Source organism: Sciurus carolinensis, chromosome 2 (genome assembly GCF_902686445.1).
Source record: "Sciurus carolinensis chromosome 2, mSciCar1.2, whole genome shotgun sequence".
Taxonomy (NCBI): domain Eukaryota; kingdom Metazoa; phylum Chordata; class Mammalia; order Rodentia; family Sciuridae; genus Sciurus; species Sciurus carolinensis.
In genome coordinates this window covers 195,435,921-195,450,676 of record NC_062214.1, presented here as the reverse complement: position 1 = coordinate 195,450,676, position 14,756 = coordinate 195,435,921, and the positions used below count along the sequence as shown (strand labels likewise).

General features: G+C 60.3%; 2 protein-coding genes across 5 annotated transcripts in view; one reads left to right on the top strand and one right to left on the bottom strand.

Annotated features, from left to right (window-relative positions):
• Positions 1-5,860, top strand: part of Begain (brain enriched guanylate kinase associated) — a 35,745-nt gene extending 29,885 nt beyond the window's left edge. For all 3 annotated transcript variants that reach the window (XM_047542144.1, XM_047542145.1, XM_047542146.1), the window contains exons 6-7: positions 2,572-2,655; positions 3,761-5,860. In XM_047542144.1, coding sequence (XP_047398100.1) covers positions 2,572-2,655; positions 3,761-5,104 — 1,428 coding nt within the window. In that variant the 3' untranslated portion in view covers positions 5,105-5,860. The remainder of the gene's footprint in view (positions 1-2,571; positions 2,656-3,760) is intronic.
• A 4,049-nt stretch (positions 5,861-9,909) lies between these two features.
• Positions 9,910-14,756, bottom strand: part of Wdr25 (WD repeat domain 25) — a 134,887-nt gene continuing 130,040 nt past the window's right edge. For both annotated transcript variants that reach the window (XM_047538465.1, XM_047538464.1), the window contains exons 5-7: positions 14,460-14,630; positions 11,916-12,056; positions 9,910-11,474 (exon numbers count right to left, since the gene is read on the bottom strand). In XM_047538465.1, the coding sequence (XP_047394421.1) occupies positions 11,253-11,474; positions 11,916-12,056; positions 14,460-14,630 (534 nt within the window). In that variant the 3' untranslated portion in view covers positions 9,910-11,252. The remainder of the gene's footprint in view (positions 11,475-11,915; positions 12,057-14,459; positions 14,631-14,756) is intronic.

Here is a 14,756-nt window from a genome sequence, read left to right as displayed (position 1 = left end):
TGGTCAAGAGGCCCCATGAGATGGCTGGGCCCTTTCCAGCTACCATGCTTTCACTAATCAGCATTGACTGACTCCTTGCCAGATGTGGCTAAGCTGAGCGTGTGGTGTGAAAGGCACAAGCAGGGGAGAAAAAAAAAAAAAAACATATATATATATATACATGTATATACACATATATGATTGTATGTCCCCACCCACACGGGGCTGACACCTGAGGGAAGGCAGAATAAAGCAGGTAACTGCGTGACCTAGAGGTGGTAGACGTGGTCCGCTGCCGAGATGCAAAGCCAGGAGCAAGACGAGGAGCTGCCAGTGGCAGGTCACAGACCCGCTGGGTGTTTGTGGAACAGGCTGCTTGAGCCAGGACCTGAAGGCAGGGTGGGGGACATCTGAGAGGAATCCTTCCAGGCTGGAGGACCACACTGCCCACGTAGAGAACGGCAAAGAGGCTGTTGGGGGGGCTGCAGCCGTATTGTGCAAGGTCCCTCAGGAATCAGCTTTACTCTGAGTCGGGGGCCCCAGAAGGCTCCTGAACAAAGGGGCAACGTGCCTGCATTCACAGTTCCCTGGGCTGCTAGTTAGTGAGCTCAGACTGCAGGGCCAAGGGCAGGCACAGGAACATCAAGAGGAGGCCAGGCCGGGGTCCACAGGACAGAGCAGTGTCAGCCAGGAGGGAGGCAGGCAGGAGGGAGAAGGGCTCACTCCTGGCCACGTTGTGAAGACAGAACCAACAAGACAGCTCTGCAGGGCAGGTGATGAGTCCAGCCAGCCCCCAAGGCATGGCCACCTGTGGAGGGGCAGCTGTGAGTGGGGGCTTGGGTTTGAGAAGCACATGGCCCTTCTCGAGGAGGGTGGTCGGGTATGGGGTGTGGAGCTGGGGTGCAAGCCAGTTACGCGGGGGTGGAGGTCACAAGGGAGTGCGTGCAGGCGAGGGGAGGGGAGGCTGCAGGACACAGGGACACTCCAAAGTCGGGTTAATGAGCTGGAACCAGCAAGGACGGCTGAGAGGGAGAGGCCAGCAAGAGGGAGACACCAGGCACGCATGGTGGCCCGAGCCACACGAGGAGCAGGTGGTCCTCAGCAAGCTGGCCAGCTGGGTCACAGCTGCTGAGAGCTCAGGTAAGAGGAGGCTGGGAACAGCCCCGGGATCTGGGGACTCAGAGGTTGGAGGCTGAGTGGAGGGGGCCCTCCGGTGATGAAGTGGTTCCAGAGGTGGGGACGGGAGGCTCCACCAGACCACTCCTGCAAGCTGCGTGGCTCTCGCGGGGGGCAGAGAGCACGGTGTGGGGAGGCCTCCCGGCGCATCTCCGCAGAGGTAGTGCACGTGAGGAAGCCGAGGCGCTGCCAGCGTCCGTAGGTGCCCAGGTCGCCAGGGCGCTCACAGGCAGAGCCGGAGCTCCACTCAGGGCCGCCTGGTTCCTGCACCGCACCAGGCTCTGCTCCCTCTGCCTGAGAAGGCCGTGGCTCCTCCCCGAGAGTCAGCAACTGTGGTCCTTTGGGAGGGTCCCTGAACCTGACATCCTCCAACATGGACAGTTCAGGGCCTTCAGTGCCCAGTCAGGGGTCCTGCCAGTGTGATGTCTTCACCCTGGGGACCGTGTGCCTGACAGGAACTGTCCAAGGTCACCCACGCCTCCAGCTGGGCTGTGGGGATGTGGTGGCAGAGCCAGGCCAGCTGGGCAGGACCCACAGTGCTCTGCTACCAGGGGCAGCCTCACAGGAGGTCAGTTCTCAGTCCTCACCCAGCTGCGCCCTTCCTAGGAGGAGACTGGGGACCCAGGTTCCCACCACTATGCAGGCCAATTGGAGCCCCAGCCTCATGAAGGTGGGGTGAAGACGGCTTCCAGGGCATGGAGCGGGCAGGAAGGGGTGCCCGTGCTGGGTGCCACCTGGCCTGACACTGGTTCAGCCAAGACTCTGGCGGCAGCCCTGGCCAGAAGCATTGTGGGATCCCTGGAGGGGCGGCAAAGGCCTCCGCAACCACAGGCACATGCAACAGAGATTTTCAGTCAACCAAATCCCCTCGAGTCCTACTGTTTGCATCTGTTTTTAGCTCTGGAGGGTGACCAGTCCCCGTCTACCCAGAGTCACACACCTGCCCCACTCCAGCCCAGCCCCCCGGCCAGGCAATGCCCTGAGAGTGGGGCATGAGCATGAGTCCAAGACGGGGTGGCAGGGGCTGGGGGCCCACTTGTCCCTCATTCCTACCGGTCACTGCCCACCAGCTCATCTTAGAGGGACCCTGGGGCTGAGGGGCAGGGAGACCAGACCTGGTGGACGATCCTGGGGACCAGTGGGGCCCCCAACTACCATGGCCACCCCTGAGGGAGGTTCCGTCTTGGCAGGCCTGGGGCCACGTCTGGGCAGCCACGCAGCACTGTCTGGCAGGCCCTTCCCTACGGCAGCAGCTCCAGGTCCAAACAGGCCCTCGCCTGCGGGCAGGGACGCAAAGCCCCGAGGGATGGGGCCGGGAGTCCAGCCGGTTCTGCCCACCCTCCCACTGCCCGCTGCCACTGTCCGGTGGCAGGGGCCCCAGGGCGAGCTGCGCGAACGCCTTCTCTTGTCTTCCAGGAGCTCTATAGGAAGGACTGCAATCTAGCGGCCCAGCTGCTGCAGTGCAGCCAGACCTGCGGCAGGGTCCCTAAGGTGTCCGAGGTAACGTGACCCCGCCCCGCAGCCAGGCCCACCCTGTCCCAGGACCACTCTGGGCTCCTTTTGGGCCGGCCCCACCCCGAGGCCACCCCCACCCCTGAGGAGGAAGATGCCGGGTGAGCCTGAGCCCCTCAACGTCCTCGCACCCGTGGGTCCCGGCCTCGCTGCCCCCACGCACCCTGCCCCGCCCTGGCTCGGATGGCCATGGCCCTCCCCAGAGCTCCCTGGACCCGCCCAGGCTGCTTGTTTCCTTCCACTCCTGTCCCGCTGCAAGCCCCGTCCAGATGGTGTGCACCTCACAGCAGCCCCGAGGACTGGGCACAGTGACAGGCCCGCTTTAGAGATGACAAACACACGTCAGGGAACAACAGGCCTGGCCAAGGCCCCGAGGCCAGCAGGGAGAAGAGCCTGGACTCAGAACCAGGCCTGTCTGACACTGAAACCAGACTGCACAGAGCCTACCCTGCCCCTCCACGGCCACCTGGAGCACTGGCCCAGGGACCTGCTCACCCTACACACAAGCCCGCCCTCCAGGCCCTTGTCCATGTCCCCTTTCCCTGGGCCCAGGCCACGCCTGACACACTCACAAAATAGATCAAACAGTAGCGGGACGTCCCCCACTGGCACCAGGCGCTCGCGCGGGAGCCACAGGGCGCCTGGCCCTGGCCTCAATCTTTGTTGCATCTGTTTCTGAGTCTGTCTCCTTCCGCAGCACAGTGGGGTCTGGGGTGGGTGCCCAGAGCCCACAGGTCTGTGAGCAAGTCAGTCCCCCTCGATGGACAGGAGCTGGGGCGAGGCCCAAGCCAGGCCCAGTCCCGGCTCTCTGGGCTGACTGCCTCCTCCAGGCTCTGTCGGCCCTGACGGATGGGGTGGGCGGGTAGAGGTGACCGGGAGCCCGAGGTGCTGACGACAGCCCTGTGCTGGGGTCTGTCCCACGCGGTGTCCGCCCTGGCCCCTGCAGCGTGCTGGGAGAACCCTGGGGTCCCTGTTCGTCTGCCTGCCCGCCTGCCTGCTGGTCCTGCTGACCGTGGTCCTCAGCCTCGGGGCCAGGGCTGGCCCGTGTTGACGGTGACCCCACCCCGCCCTCCCTCCCCCGCACCTGTTCCAGCTGCCCTCGGACTTCCAGGAGCGCGTGAACCTGCACATGGAGAAGCTCGGCTGCAGCCTGCCCTCCCAGCTCTGCCACCCTGCCTACGCCGACAGCGTCCCCACCTGCGTCATCGCCAAGGTGCTGGAGAAGCCTGACCCGGCCAGCCTGTCCTCACACCTGTCAGATGCCTCGGCCCGTGACCTGGCCTTCCGTGACGGGATAGAGAAGCAGGTCCCACGACCCCCATACAAGGGGGACATCTACTGCAGCGACACAGCCCTCTACTGCCCCGAAGAACGGCGGCGTGACCGGCGACCCAGCGTGGACACGCCGGTGACAGACGTGGGCTTCCTGCGGGCCCAGAATTCCACAGACAGCGCTGCAGAGGAGGAGGAGGAGGCTGAGGCTGCGGCCTTCCCCGCTAGCTTCCGGCGCGAGGCCTTCCCTGGCTACGCGGGCTCACTGCCCACGTCCAGCTCCTACTCCAGCTTCAGTGCCACGTCGGAGGAGAAGGAGCACGCGCAGGCCAGCACGCTCACCGCCTCGCAGCAGGCCATCTACCTGAACAGCCGCGACGAGCTCTTCAACCGCAAGCCTCCCGCTGCCACCTACGAGGGCAGCCCTCGCTTCGCCAAGGCCACGGCCGCAGTGGCAGCCCCTCTTGAGGCTGAGGTGGCCCCAGGGTTCGGGCGGACAGTGTCTCCGTACCCAGCTGAGTCCTTTCGCTTCCCAGCCACCCCGGGCCCCCAGCAGGCCCTGATGCCCCCAAACCTGTGGAGCCTACGGGCCAAGCCAGGGTCCGCCCGGCTCCCTGGACAGGACACTCGGGGCCAGTGGCGGCCCCTGAGCGTGGAGGACATTGGTGCCTACTCCTACGCGACCAGCACCGCAGGCCGAGCCTCGCCCTGCAGCTTCTCTGAACGCTTCTACGGTGGCAGCGGGGGCAGCCCAGGCCAGAAGGCCGAGGGCCGCGCCAGCCCCCTCTATGCCACCTACAAGGCCGACAGCTTCTCGGAGGGTGATGACCTCTCCCAGGGCCACTTGGCAGAGCCCTGCTTCCTGCGGGCTGGTGGCGACCTCAGCCTCAGCCCCAGCAGATCGGCCGACCCGCTCCCGGGCTACGCACCCAGCGAGGGAGACAGGGACAGGCTGGGGGTGCAGCTGTGTGCAGCTGCCAGCAGCCCTGAGCCAGAGCACGGCTCCAGGGACTCCCTGGAGCCCAGCTCCATGGAGGCTTCCCCGGAAATGCACCCTGCCGCCCGCCTCAGCCCCCAGCAGGCCTTCCCTCGGACTGGCGGCTCTGGCCTGAGCCGCAAGGACAGCCTCACGAAAGCCCAGCTCTACGGAACCTTGCTCAACTGACCGCTGCCCGCAGGCCATGGCTGGGGCCTCCACCCCCACTCTGGCCCCACCCAACGTGGTGGCTGAGAGGGGCAGCCCCTCCCCAGACACCCACATTCCCCAGCCCCCCGCTGAGGGGGAATCGGTCCAGACACCCCCTCTTCCACAACCCAGTAGAGTCTGAGGGGGACCCTGGCTCCCCATCCCGTCTGTCCACCCCAGCCTCCCCACTGAGGAACTCCCACTTAGAGTGTTGTCACCACTGTCCCCCGCCCGAGGTGAGCATTCCCCTTTTATAAAGTGAAACTATTTTTATAGAGAAAAAGGGTCTTTCTTAACGCACTTGGCCTCCAGCAGCCTGGATGGCAGCCTTGGCGTTTTCCACACAAAGCTCCTTTATTTTTCCGGTGAGGGTGCGTGGGGCCTGCCCCCAAGAAGGGAAAGACCAAGCCCCACATGCAAGGAGGCACCCCACAAGCCGGTGACAAGGGAACCCCACCGTTCAGTCCGCCGGGAGGGAAGTGGAACCAATTAGGGATATGAACGTCTGAACGCTTTCTCCCAGTGTGGCCAGCACGACACCCGAGCTCCTTGTGGCCCATCAGTCCCGAGTGGGGCCGGGACACTGTCCCAGTACGGCGGTGCTCCCTCCTCCCTAGCCGCCCCCCAATGCCACCTTCTCTACCTCAGACGTATGAGGCCCCCACCCTGCACTCCGAGCCGTGATGCATGCTTGTCCGTCCACGTCCTGTTTTGCATTCATCAATAAAAGACAGTGGGAGGCACCTGCGTGTGGCTTGTTTCTTCTCCCTTGACCCTGATGCAGCCAAGGTGGGCTCCCCACCTGCTCTTAGCAGTCTTACCTGGCCCAGCACCTCGACCTCGCCTGGCTACCTACGCCTCACGTCCCTTACGGCTTCCACCTAGAATAGTCTTCCACTTTCCGCTGGGCACAGGTCTGCTCCATTTTTAGTGTCCGATATAGTCCATGTTACCCCTTTGCCCAGTGCTATTTCTGCCAGGGACACTAGCAGGTCTTCCCTACAGGACTCTGGCTCCCATGGGTGTGGGGAGGCACCAAGAGCCCAGGAGCTGTTCCCTCCATGGTCCTTTAGCTTCCCTCTGGCTTCTAGCTTTCTGCAGTTTCCTGAAGGTATGTCTGGGTGTCTTCTTAGGACTCAGTCTTGAATCTGTAGACTGGTGTATTTTATCAATTCTGCAAAAACCACCCTAGTATTTTTTAAGAATTTTTTTTTCAGTTCATTCTCTTTTCTCCCTCTGGGCTGCCCGCAGGCCTGTGGCAGCCCCTCTAACTGTGCCCACCGCTCTTAAACATTTTCCTAACTTTGTCCCACCCTGCTGCACTCCACACAATTTGGCTTCCACTCACTAATTGTGTTCATTCAGCTGTGAAATAACCACTGAGTTTTTTACTTCAATTGCTACTGTTTTCTAGATGTTCTGTTTGGTTGTTCTGCAGATCACTGTGCTACTCACTATGGCTCCCTACTCCTTGGAACAGTTTCCAAGCTTGTGTCTGCTCCTTCCATCATGTGGAGTCAGTGGGTCTGTTACTTTGGTTCCTGCTCATGTTGCCATGTTTCTTTGTATTCCTGGTTCTTTCATGCAAGCTCATTCTCACTCTCGAAGGTGTACTTACAGGGTTCTGCCAGGCCAAGGATGAAGGCTTCCTCCTGCAGCAGAGTTTTATATGTTTCTCTGGGTGTTTGGGGGTCCTTCCCATGGGAGACCACCTTGACCTGGTTAATGGCCTGAAGTCTGCCCCAGTCTCCAAAGGCAGCCTCTGCTGGGGCTCCCACTGCCTTGTTCCCGAAGCACTTCAGATGGTTGGGCCCCTGCTCAGTGCTGGGTGGGGACTGTGGCTAGGGAACCTACACTTGCCTCTCCAAAACCTCCTGGCTTAAAGTTGGCTCAGCGGGACCCTGGGACTCCTAAGTGCTTATAGCTAAGCACTAAGTCTGCAACTTCTCTCCCCAAATTCCCTGGACTATGGCTTGGTGTTTCCCTGTTCTCCCCAGTGCTGAATCCAGCTGTCCAGCCATGCTGGCCACAGGGACTTGGCTCTGCTGAGAGGCAGCTGGTGTAACACCAGGTCCAGGGCTTCAAGTACAGAAGGCCCATGGTTATCCAAATAGGAGAGGGTTCTCACTGCTACAAGGGAAAGAGTGAAAGGGATCAGAAGGATGAATAGGAGTTCACAGAAGGGACAGGTGGGGGGTTCCAGAAGCCGTTCATACTTCCAGGGGCTCCCCCAGGGCTCAGGCTAGAGACACAGCTGGATAGTTGCTGCTGGCAGATCCCATCTACCCAAGGTATCCAGGCCAGCAGGGCGGGGCTCCCTGCACCTCGGCCACCACTTGGAACCCTGCCTCATCTTCAGCGAAGCTCCACCTGTGCCCCCACCACCAGTCTTCTCGACCTCCACTGGGACAGTGCATGGCCAGGCTCTGCAGCCAGCTGGCCAAGTCACCTCGGGGAGTACCAGGTCCCCACTGGTCCAGTTTCCCCTTCTGAAGCCTGAGGACACTGATCACCTCCTGGGACCCTCCAGACAGTCAATGGCCCAACTGTAGGGAGGGCCTAGCCGTAGGCACCATCCTCAGGGTCTGAGAGCTCTGGTGCCCTGAGATGGTTCCCTCAGTTGCTCAGTGGGGATCGTGGTCACCCTGCAAGAGCTGCGAGCCCAAGTCCCACTCAGAATAAAAGCCGCACCTGGCATACAGGATAGCAGGCAGCCAACAGCCTGCACAGGTATCTCAGGATGAAGCTGCTGCTCCCAGCACCAATTTGGAGCTGGCATTTCGGGTTTTAAAGGTAGATAAAGGTGAGCACTCGGGCCCAGGAAGGTGGGTGGAGGGGCACCCACGCTCTTCACTCCTGCTCCGTGTCCTAAATTTAGCTTTCTTATTTTAAAATTGCAAATGGTGAACTCCCCAACACCCTGCCAAGGATCAAAGTCAGTATTTGCTCTTTGGAAGAACACACTTAGCAACAGACAAAGCAAGAGCACACCTGCCCCATTCTTCCCAAACCACAGCCCTGCAGGGGGAGGCAAAGGCAGGCGGCCACTCCCACACCTGAGTTCTCAAATCCGGAGAGGTGCCCTAAGAAGCCTCCACAGTGGGCTTCCAGTAGGGCCACAGCTTTGGGTCTGTTCAAGGCCAGCAGCTTGGAAAAGAAATGGACTTCAGAGGCAGAGGTGTGGGTGGCGTTTGAGGGAAACAATCTACAAAGTCCTTTCCTCTGCCTCATCTCCTCTGCTCTTCCCAACTGTCCCACTTTACAGATGAGGAAACTGAGGCTCAGAAGCAAAGCACCTGCATAGTTCCATGCAATCAGGGGGACGGTCTTGGACCTGAGCGGGCCTCCCAGGATCACAGCACTGGGGTGTGTGCTGAGTGCAGAGGGGCCGGCAGTCCTGGCGGAGGGGAGGTGGTCCCAGGCACACTCATGCTGAGGCCTGGCTGAAGCTCAGAGTAACTCTGATGCCGACAGAAGGGACGCAGCCAACAGAGTGGTGGACATCCCTGTCACGACGCTCTGGGGAAGGTGGAAACCCGGGATAGTGCTAGGTATCAGGCAGGCACCTGGGACCCAGGACCTGAGGCTGGCAGGGAGGTGAGGGCAGCCATGGGAAGGCACAGCCTCCTTCCGCCCATGTCTGGCTTGCTCACGTACCACTCCTCATTCAGCAAACACGCCTGGACCTGGGCAGACACTCGTGAAGCTATCCGTGGGGTCCTGGGTCCTGTGGGGCAGCACCACCGTGGGAACTACAATTCATAGCTCCCTCCAGGCCTGGCCCACGAGCCTTGTCTGAGGCAAGCAGCTGACAGAAGCTGGCCAACCCAAGTCCTTCCATGAGACTCATCAAATATAAAGGAGGAAAGCAGCAGCCCCCAGCTAGCAGCCTCTGCCCTGAGACCCAAGGTGGACAAGGCCAATGTCTGGAGAGCAGAGGAACAGCAAGGGCAGAGCAGGGTCCCGCCAACCTCTGGCCTGCATGGCAGTTCTGAGCACAGAGCTGAACCACACCCTCTGGCCTCAACTGGTACAACACCCACATCCCTGATGTCAACTCTGCCAATTACCGCTGCCTGAGCACCTACTGCATGCAGGACCTACCAGGAGCTGCAGAGACCAATCTCACTGATCTCCACAAGTTGAGTATTATCAGTTCTCACTTTGCAGAAAGGGAAACCAAGGTCCAGGGTGGCCATACAGCTTGCCTCAGGATGCACAGCAAAGAAGGCAAGGTCCATCTGACCCCGTAGTATGCATTCTGTCAACAGGCCAGGACTGCAGCCATTCCTGGAGCACCAACTGTGTACCAGAGGCCAGGGACAGAGGATGCCGGAGCACTTGACCATGTTGGGGTGGGGCGGCCTCAGGTGGAGCCAGGTGCCCTGTGGGCTGAGCATGAAGCAAGCTCATTCTCTGAGGTCACTGTCTGTGCAGGGTGCTGAATGAGGGACGGAGAGTGGGTATTTACAGGGCAGGGACAATGGCCCAGCACTTGTGATGGTGGGTGCAAAGGCCCTAAAGCACAGAGTCTGCCAGGGTGGGGAATGATCTGGGCTGGTTTCAGAATCCCAGGGGCTCCCAGTGGCCACAGAATGGACAACAAAGGGCAAAGTCCAAGGTGAGGGTGAGAAGGAGGGCAGCTACGTGAGCAGTGAGGGAGAAACGCCCTCTCCCTGTGCCAGGCTCTGGATGATGCAGGCTGTCTCAGTTCCCCGCCTGGTGGGTGCTTCCATTTGTGCCAAGGACCAGGTATACTGGGCATGGGGCATGACCACTTTTACCAAATCAACCATTTATTGAGCCTAAAAATAGAAACAGAAGGTGTTCCCAGACTAAGTTCCCACCACGGCTGACTCGGCACACAAGGGCTCCAGAGCTCTGTGCCCTGCATGGGCCCGGGGCGCCTGTTCACTCACTCTGACAGGCATGATGGGCACACTGGGCTGTGGCTCTCTCTCCCCATGCCCCATGCTCAGCTCTGGCTTCCTCACGCCAGGCTGAGCACACAGCTGGTGCTGCCTCTGCCTGACATCCGTTGTGCAGACTGCTCTGCTCTGACAGTGGGCTGGGGGGCAAGGCCAAGGTGGAAGGCCGGGGTGGACAATTAGGCCCTCAGCACAGGGCCAACTCAGGGCCTTTGATCTGCTCCTCCCTCTGCTTGGAACACCCTTCCTGTAGACCCCCGAGACCCCCAGCACACTGAAGCACCTCACGCAGCAGCTCTGCAGCAGCTCGGCCTCCCTCCATGGCTGGGCACCACTGTGCCCAACACCCCCAGGGACTGCCTGCTCCTCACCCTCCCAGCAAGCCTGCAGGCCGGGAGGGGCAGTGCCTTGCCACGTCTGGCAGCGGTGCGTGGACGGGCAGCACGGCTCTTCGCTTGCCCGGGCACTTCTTGGCACTTCCCTTCTGACTACCCTCCAGGATGCCCTCCCTGCCAGCTCAAGGTCTGCTTCCTCCAGGAGGACTCCAAGGTACCTAGGGCCCTCACCCTCATCTGCTGGGAGGCTGGCAAGCGTGGCCCTTCAGTGACAGTGCTGGTGGGGTTTGCCGTGTGCTGACCTGCCCAGGTCCCCAGGAATCAAGCTTCACCCAGTCCAGCTCCTTGAGGCTCCTCAGGGCCTGCTTCTCCACATCACCCCTTCACCAGGACAGACACATCATCCCAGGGAGTGCCAGGGCTTGGGCAGAGCAGGGACCCAGATGGCCATACTGTGTGGGAGGAAGGGGCTGGGGCCCTGTGAGCCTGGCAGGACAACAGGGTTCCCAAAGGCAGAGTCCAGCCCAGGGGCCCACTGACCCTGGAGACACTTGGCTCAGGACCAGCAGTGCGCCCTGTCACCCGTCTGTGGCATCCCAGCAGGCCTGGCAGCTAGAAGCAGGAGGGAGCTGCCAATGCCTGCCTGTCGCTGAGCACATGTTCACTGGGCATCCGGGCACCCGGCAGGCACTCACTCAGCAGTCCTCGCCACCCTGAGACAGGTTCTCGTCCCCACTTCACAGATGAGAAAACGGAGGTGCAGCGGGTGGTGGAGGCAGCCTCAGTCTAGGTCTGACCCAAAGCCAATTTCAGTACCCAAGCCCCCTCCCCTGAGAGAGAAGGGGACCCCAGGCGCCACTGGGGTCAGTGCCAGATCTTGATGTCACCTCCCCAGGAGCAGGTGCCGAGGACAGACGGCAGCACGGGGTGGTAGGTGGCGCCGACACAGGCCTGCGTGTGTCCCTGCAGCGTGCATGCCCTGCTGGCTGTGCGGAAGCTGAACATCAGGACCCGGCCGTCGGCACTGCCTGTCACCAGCAGATCACCACATGGAGAGCACTCACAGCCCACTGCGTAGCCTTCGACCTGCAGAGACACGGGGGTGGTGAGTGGCCACAGACAGTCCTCTAGGCTGCCCTGTGCATCGGAATTGTGACTCCTCTCCACAGAGAACAACCGAGGCCCAGCACCCTGAAGCCAAGGGCTCTTGAGTGGGCCATACCCAGGGGCCGGTGGTGGAAGCCAGCTGGAGCAGTGTCCTCAGTGATGGTCACTGAGTTTCTGGCCCCTTCTGCTCAGCCTAGGAGGCCCTGGGTAGAGAGGTGGGTGCAGAGGTGGCCCACGCCCATGCCAGTCTGCTCCCACTCTCGCCCCCGCCACCTGTCCTTGTGAGGTTCAGGGCCTGGGGTAGACCACAGCCAATGTGGCACGCATCCCCTGGAAAGAGAAGGCAGAATCCACCCAGAGAGTCGTGCACCCCAGACCCCAAGCCCGTTCCTGGTGCCGCCTTCCGGGAGCTCTGCATACCTTGTGCCCCTCATAGCGCCGCCGCCTACTCATCCTGTAGGGCCACACGGCGGAGAAGAGGGCCAGGTAGTTTCCATTGGTCTGTGCCAGGAATACCGGTTCCCTCGGGTGCAAGGCAAGGCTGGGGCAGGTGTATCTCTCCTGAGAAACAGCAAGACCACAGGAGGGTCAGAGAAGGCTGCCCGGGTCTCCCGCCTCCAGCCTGTAGGCTGCTCTTGAGCCATGTACCCTCCTGTCAGGCCTTGGCTTAAGTTTCCCCATGAGTTTCCTACTGCCACTGTAACAGGTCACTGCAAACTTAGTGGCTTAAAACAACAATAAGTTGCTGTTGGAGGTCAGAAGTCTGATGTGGCTCTCATTGGGCTGAAGTCAAGGTGTCCTCAGGCCCTTCGCAAGGTCAAGGGGTCACATTCTTGGCCCTTCTCCAGCTCCTAGAAGCCACCTGCAACCCTGTGGCAGGATGAAAATGGTCCCCAAATATATCCCCTTCCTAATTCCTAAGCCCTGTGGACATCAGCTTATGAGGTGTCATGCCCACCTCCCTACCTCCATGGGGAACCCTGGGAGACCCAGGCTCTTGCACAGCCAAAGACCCAGGGAGTAAGGAGGTGAATGGCCGAATGAAAAGCACGAATGAATGACTCAAATCACAAGGAGGCCACACAGAAAGCAGCCCTCTCAGCCAGACCTGGCCTACACCCATGTAAGACTTAAGTCAGAGTCTCGAAATGACGCCACCCAGAGGGCAGAGTGGGGAGCCACAGAACATCAGGCATCAGAGGCACAGAGGCCATGGCTGCTGAAGGACAAGCTCCCAGCGTGAGCTGCTGGCAGAGCACCTCCTTGCCCCACAGAGCGTGGTGGCCGCCAGCTCTGCACGGCCGGCGGCTCAGGCAGGATGTGCTCCGTCAGTCCTGCTCGGGTCTCTGCAGATTCTTGCAGGCAGGATGCCCTCCACGGTCAGACGTGCCCCTCACTCTTCCCGGGACCTTTCCTACCCAGTGGGCGGCACCAGAAACCCCCTCAGGGAGGACAGCAGGCAGCTTGCTCAGGCCACTTGGGACCCTCAGCACATGGAAGCAGAAGGGGCGCTGGCACACTCAGATCTGCAATCTCAAAAGGGGATAGTGGTGATTATGAAGGTGGTGATGGTGGTGACTGTGGCACAGGTGGTGGCAGTTGTGGTGACAACTGTGGTATTGATGGTAATAACTGTCATGGTGGTGACTGCAGTGCTGGTGGTGACGTGGTGCTGACTGTGGTACTGGGGTGATCTGCGGTTGTGAGGCTGCAGTGCTGGTAGTGATGATTGAGGTGATGGTGGTGGTGATGGTGATGACAGGTGGTGATGGGGGAGGACAAGTGGTGGTGCTGGTGCTGCTGGTGGTGGTGGTGGTGCTGGTGGTGGTGCTGGTGGTGCTGGTGGTGTTGGTGGTGGTGCTGGTGGTATTGGTGGTGCTAGTGGTGGTGCTGGTGGTGTTGGTGGTAGTGGTGCTGGTGGTGCTGGTGTTGTTGTTGTTGGTGGTGGTAGTGGTGCTGGTGTTGGTGGTGTTGGTGGTGTTGGTGGTGTTGGTGGTGCTGGTGGTGGTGTTGGTGGTGCTGGTGGTGGTACTGGTGACAGCTAACACACAGCAGAGCCTCCCTGTGCCTAGCACTGTGTTATATACCATTTATGAGCATTCTCTCTCTTAATTCTCAAAACCACTCTCTGCAATGATTAATATCATCCTTAATTTCTCTGGGTTTTTTGTTTGTTTTGTTTTGTTTTGAGACAGGGTCTTGCTATGTTGCACAGGAGTCTCCACTTCCTGGGCTCAAGTGATGCTCTTGCTTCAGCCTCCTGAATAGCTGGGACTACAGCACATGCCCTAGCACCCAGCTCTCATCCTCAACTTTCTAACAGAAAAAGAAGAATTAAAGAGGCTTAATAATCTCAGCTTACTTGGGAGGCTGAGGCAGGAGGATGGCAAGTTCAAGGACAGCCTCAGCAACTTAGCCATACCCTCAGCAACCAAGTGAGACCCTGCCTCAAAATAAAAAATAAAAATGGCTGCGAGTGTAGCTCAGTGGTAAAGCACCCCTGGGTTTGATCACCAGTATGGAGGTGGGTGGGAGCTAAAGAATAGTCCCGTGGCCCACCTGGCAGGTGGTGACTTTAGCACAGGTGTTCTTCCTAAATTAGGCCCCTACTCTGCAACCCCCCATCAGGTCACCCACCAGAGGTGCTGAGCAAGGGAGGCCAGATGCCCCTTCTGCCTGGTTTTTCGGCTGATGGTGGGGGGCAGGGTCTCTGGGCCACGGGCCATCCTCCCCTCTCTCTGATGGGGCCGCCCCCATCCTGCGGGTGCCCTGCAGGGATGGGGTCACAGGAGAGCTGCTCTGGGGGCCTGCAGAGGCCATGCAGGCAGCTCTCTTGGGCCCCATCCTGGAGACTTCAGGCAGTCGAACCCCCTCCCACAGGAGGGGCCAGGGACTTCTGATAGACCAGGGACACAGGAACATGTCAGGGTCAAAATGAGAACAATGCCAAATAGAGCTGCTCACGTGGAAAATCTGGTTGGAGATTTTGGCAGAACTCCGGAAATCCCAGGCAATAATGGTGCGGTCAGCAGAGTCCCGGGTAGAAGCGTCGGTGCTGCTCAGGAACTCGGAGCCTTCCTGGAGAAAGAGGATGTCCAGGGTCTGCTGGATGGTTGCCTTGTAGCCTCTCACCACCTGCAGGAGTAGACAATGGTCACACGGGCAGTCCAGGAGCCCGGGGCAGGTGCCCGCCCAGGCACCCGGGGGGCGGCAGGTTTAATGAAGCGGTACTGGGTCATGTACGTGGTGACAGAGCAGCCC